Genomic DNA, 5,170 nt, shown 5'->3' with positions numbered 1-5,170 from the left:
ATGCCATTAACTGACCTTAGGTATATTGTGGGCAGGTGTGGAGGAAGTGGACTTCAAGGTCTGTTATAACTATATTGGCATATTAGGGAGCCATATGTGTCCCCACGGAAGTGCCATTCATTTGTGGGTATGTAGAGTCCCCCAGACCTGCTGTCCCTGTTCCCCGGGCTTCTGGCTACATTGCTACAACACTGGCTACTGGCCTCACTGAGAAACAGTGAGGTAAGCCTGAACATGCCAATACAGATTTAACAATTTGAGCTGGCCACCACAAAGGAATATAAATCAGAGTTCTCTGAGGACAAGGAGCAATGGCCATAAATTGTTAGAGGATGGTTTCAGGTTGGATGTAAGGAAGAACTTCTTTAAGGTAAGGGTGACCAGAATCTGGAACAAACTTCCCAAGCAGGTGGTGCAGTCCCCAACCTTGGAAGTCTTCAAGAGGAGACTGGACAGACACCTTGCTCGGATCATTTGATCTCAGCTGTATTCCTGCCCAGAGCAAGGGGATTGGACTTGATGATCTTTCAAGGTCCCTTCCAGCCCTTAATTTCTATAATTCTATGAATTACAGAAGAAGGGAGGAGCCCAACAAATTCACCACTTCTACTGAAGGCATCTCATCATACAGATTCTTATTTAAACTGAGCTGTTATTATGTTATGCAATAGTATTTTTAAGTCACTGAGATTGCAACATGCTCTTCATTTATTATCATATCGAAAGAAATAAAAACATGGTATCACAAGGCATTACTATATTTTTTAAGCCAGAAAGCATTCCTTTGAGATTGGTGTAAAAGCATTCTGGAAATGTTGTACACCTGCCCAATATATCTTATTCACAGGAGGAGAGCTTGTCTTTGACAGAGACTTGGTGGTCAGGGAGGCAGAAAACGAAATAGGTGTCTGTCAGATTCAAATTTTTTTTTGTAGTTTTACTGATTAATTTTATTTTTAAATGTGGATTTTCCTTTCATCTGTTACCCACTGTCTTCGGTGTCCAAGCTTGGAAATGTTTGTGTCCCATTCTAACCAAGTGTCAAACACATGATTGTTTGATCCTTAAATGGAAAATGAAATTCATATGCATTCTCAGAATGAATGATAAATTGAGCGGTTATTTCTGCTCTTTCATAGCACTCACAATCTTGGATTTTGCATTAAGATTGTAATTAGGTAAATAAGGTCAGCAATAGTTTTTGATATTTCCTTAGGCTGCCTTAGAAGATTCTCCTGTCTGAAGAAATAGCCCTGTTGACATAGCTGTTATTTCTGCTGCTGGGTTGCTTCACTTCCCACTCATTAACAGCCACAAGTAATATGTTATAGCAATAAAACTGGGTAAGCTACCTTCATTTTGCATATGAAGACAGCATTAAATAATGGACCAGCTAGTCCTACCCAGGTATTAAATCATGCTATCAGTTTAAATGAGAATTTCCATTTACCTTAAAGTTCTCTGAAACAAAACCTCACAAATGGTTCAGAAGGAAATTTTCTTCAGAATAGATTACATATGCAGTGGTTAGCAACGTTTAACAAGCCACTGGTCAGAACAACTCAGCTCTGGTGTGATGTGGGCCAGGTGGCTATGGCAGTATGTCAGTGGTGGGGGGATTTTTCTGCACCTGTGCTAGAGCCAAGCAGCTAAGAGCTGATCCTATGCCAGTGCTGCTTCCCTCAGCTCCCAGCCAAGCTCTGCTGGGGTTGGGCAGCTGGAAGCTTGCTGCCCAATATTTCTTCCCCCCATCCTCTTTCCTACCCCCTCATCTTCAAAGTTGTGGTACAGTTCCCCACTGATTAGAAGCTGCGCCTATACTTCATCCAGGAAGTAGGGGACTGGGGGAAGCAGTGGTGTCGCAAGTGCCGCTTGCAGCTGCCCAGCCCTAGTATAGCTCCTTGCTGCCTGACCCCAGGGCAGGCACAGACATAGGCAATGCCTTCTGGCTCTGTAGGCCAGATCCAGTGGCTCTATGGGCTGAAACTGGCCCAAGGCCATATGTTGCTGACCCCTGATATAATGTAGATAATATAGGAACATAAAAGTGGAATGGATTCCCTGGATTATCAAATGTGCATCAAGTCTGGGCCCCTGCCACTGCAGGGAACCATGTAATAGAATCCCTTTCATATATGTATCGACCTACGGCTTAAAATAGTTCCCCCCACTATCATTCCAACTGGTCACCTGTCCCACAAATTCACTTCTCAGATGATTAGAAACTTTCTAATTTCTAGTCTGAAGTTATTAATGTGAGTTTATACTCATATGTTTTTGTGCCCTCATTTTCCCTTAGCTTAAATACCTCCTTTCCCTCATTGATGTTCACTCCCTTGACACATCTATAGAAAAAATTGATAGCCCCCCCCCCTGCCCCCCGACTTGTTTTCTCTGGATAAATAAGCCAAACCCTTTTGATCTTGTCTCTTGAGGTAGGCTCTCCATTCCACTGATTTTGACCAACAATTTTTATTTTGACTGTTGTATTAGAGCTACATATAAACTTAAGTTTTCAAATAAGAACAGATAATTTACATATACCAGGAACTTAGTGAAATCCCAATTAAATAAGTAAAAGGTAAAGAATATATCATACCAAGTATGCTTCTTTGCTTATATAGTTCTTTCCTAATGTGCTGAATACTGAAGCATGCAGGTGCCAGCTACATGAATAAGAGCCATTTGTAATCCTTTGTTTACATTATTACCACTATTTGGAATTATTTAATGGAATAGTTGATTTGAAATACATACACTTGGAAACAACAGCAAGCAAGACTGCTATTGATCCTTACAGAAAAAAAGTGAAAACTAGAAGACAGAACACAATGCGAACTCAGCAAAGAACAAATATGAAACCAGTATGACAGAGTGATGATTGAAGTAGAGAGAGACATCCAGTAATGACTGAAGTGGAAAGACACATCCTAGTCCAGTAACGAAGATACAGAATAGTAAAAGAAAACTGTTTCTTTAAATTGACATATATAAGGTACAAATTCTTTAAACTTTTCTGACAATTAAAAAGAAAAACTATATATAGCTCTGCAGGCAAGGAGAGGCATGGGCAGTAATAGTTAACACTCCATAACAATCTGCACCTGTATAAAAATAAATAGCAATAACAGGAAAACACAGGGGATAAATCCCAGATGTATTATGAAGACGTTCTCTGGGCAGATGATGCTATAGTTAGTATATCTGCAATGTGGCAGAGACATGAAATTTCTGTCTTTCTATCAACTCCAAAATAATTTGTTCTGGTTGTTCCTAAACCAGTGGTTCTAAACGTTTTTAGCTCAAGGCACCCCTTGTTAGACTTGTTGGATTCTAGGCACCCCTCAGAAAATGCTAGCTCTTAGTTTTCACTTGTTTTTTTTTCACTGTGAAAAGATAAGAGTATTTTTTCCTGTTATAAAGCACTCAGAAATCCTACAACAGGTCAGAATGTTTTTTAAATTATGGATTCCTATTTAAAATCTCTGGATTTATTGTGTGACTCACATGTGCACACCTAATAATGCAAACATTGCATGACACCCCAGAGTACCCATGAAAGGACCTCAAGGCACCCCAGGGTGGCACCTAGATTGAGCATCACTGTTCTAAACTGTTCCCTGGAGCAGATTCTAGCTGGACACATGATACTGTACAATTTCCTCATTTTATTTAAAGGACTTCCATATAGTTCAGATTTATATTCCATGTCACCAGTTGCTGTAATTGCCACAGCGATGTTATTTGATTACAAACCTACCCACCTTGTAGATTCTGGGAGCAGAATTAGCACGTGAGATTATGTTTCTGTTTAATGTTGTCACTCTTTGAATAGATTTGGGAACCTCTGCTGTGTTTGCATCACAAATGTTGCCAACCTATAACAGGGGAAAAATTGCTCATATATCTGGCATTGCTCTCTAACCTCGTCATTTTTTATAAAAGCTTGCTTATAATTTCTGATAATTTGAAGAAAAAATTGTTGTACAGTTTGTATTTTGGACATCAGAGTAGGTGTCCTTCCAGTTCAATCAGTCTTCTGCCAGAGGTGAAGGAAGCAAAGTTTTCTTGGTGATAACTTTTGTTGGGCCAGCTGTAAAGTTGGGAGAGCTGTTAGACAAGCTTTCAGGCACAAAAGCACAACAGGACTTTGAGGCTGACAGGGACGTCTGTCCTTTACACCTTCCACATTTGAAAGATTCTGTTGCAGGAGTGAGGGGCATCTGCAGGGCCAGGGGGCTTTCAAACACAAGGCATTTTTGTCAGGTCTCTGATTACAGGAAGCCAAGAACAGCATGTTTTACCTTGGAAAGCTTATCTACCTTTATTTCAACTCATGATTTTCCATCAATTTGCATGTTTAAGGTTCAGTCTTTTGTACCCCACTGAATCTAAAGGTTTTGAGAAAAAAACCCCACTATAAATATTTTTTCTCTGTCTGGTAACTTTTATGTGTGGAAAAAAATGATGTCTACAGCTGGGGTTGTCAGTTCATTGATGGGTTTGCCAGTTAGGGTTTAACAAAGGGCAGGCTCCTGCAGCTTGTTACCTCTTTCCTTGCAATTAACAAACAAGCAAGGAAACCCAAACTAAAATAGAAACAACATCCTCTGATCCACAAGAGAATCACAGGCATGGGCCCAAACAAACAGCTAGCCCCTCTTGTTGTTTGAGGGGCTATTAGGTGTGCACCAACTGATTCCTTGGGACAACTAAAACAGTAACAAGGACATGAGTGAGGGTCAGAGGCTGAGAACAAGCACCCCGGGGTGGGGGGACACACTGAGCAGAGCACGCTGGGCACCGCCCTCAGACGGGACCCTGGAGCCAGCAGACACTGCCCAGGGAAACTGCCCCGGGATGTGAGTGCGTGAAGCATAGGCCCACGGCCCCAGTCAGTCACCAAACAAACGACAGGCCTATTTGACGCATAAGGGCAGCATAGGCCTTATGCCCACAGCAATGGTTAGCACCCCTGTTATTAGAGGGTACTACTGAGTGTGCTTCAAGTGAGTTTGGGGGACGACGAAAGAGAAAACAGGGACAGGAGCGAGGGTCAAAGCTTCACAGCGAGAGCAGGGCGGGGAGACGCTCAGTGGAGCCAAGGCCGGCCGCGGGCAAAGCGCCTGTTTTCTGTGTCCTATTAGTATTATCGTTATCTCGGGGGCGG

The 5,170-nt window shown here is 41.8% G+C and overlaps 1 protein-coding gene across 2 annotated transcripts in view; it reads left to right on the top strand.

Annotated features, from left to right (window-relative positions):
• Nucleotides 1-4,709: 4,709 nt before the first annotated feature.
• ARSB (arylsulfatase B) overlaps nt 4,710-5,170 on the top strand; it is a 163,873-nt gene continuing 163,412 nt past the window's right edge. Inside the window, exon 1 of one of the 2 annotated variants that reach the window (XR_003093533.1) lies at nt 4,710-4,965. Coding sequence is in view for 1 of the 2 variants with exons in the window: in XM_006021413.3 (XP_006021475.1) it covers nt 4,951-4,965 (15 nt within the window). In the remaining variant the exon portion in view is untranslated. The remainder of the gene's footprint in view (nt 4,966-5,170) is intronic. The other variant, XM_006021413.3, reaches the window with a different exon arrangement.

The sequence above is a fragment of the Alligator sinensis genome, unplaced genomic scaffold (assembly GCF_000455745.1).
Source record: "Alligator sinensis unplaced genomic scaffold, ASM45574v1 scaffold159_2, whole genome shotgun sequence".
Lineage (NCBI taxonomy): Eukaryota > Metazoa > Chordata > Crocodylia > Alligatoridae > Alligator > Alligator sinensis.
Note: the sequence above shows the minus strand (reverse complement) of the source record. Positions and strands in the feature narration are given on the sequence as shown.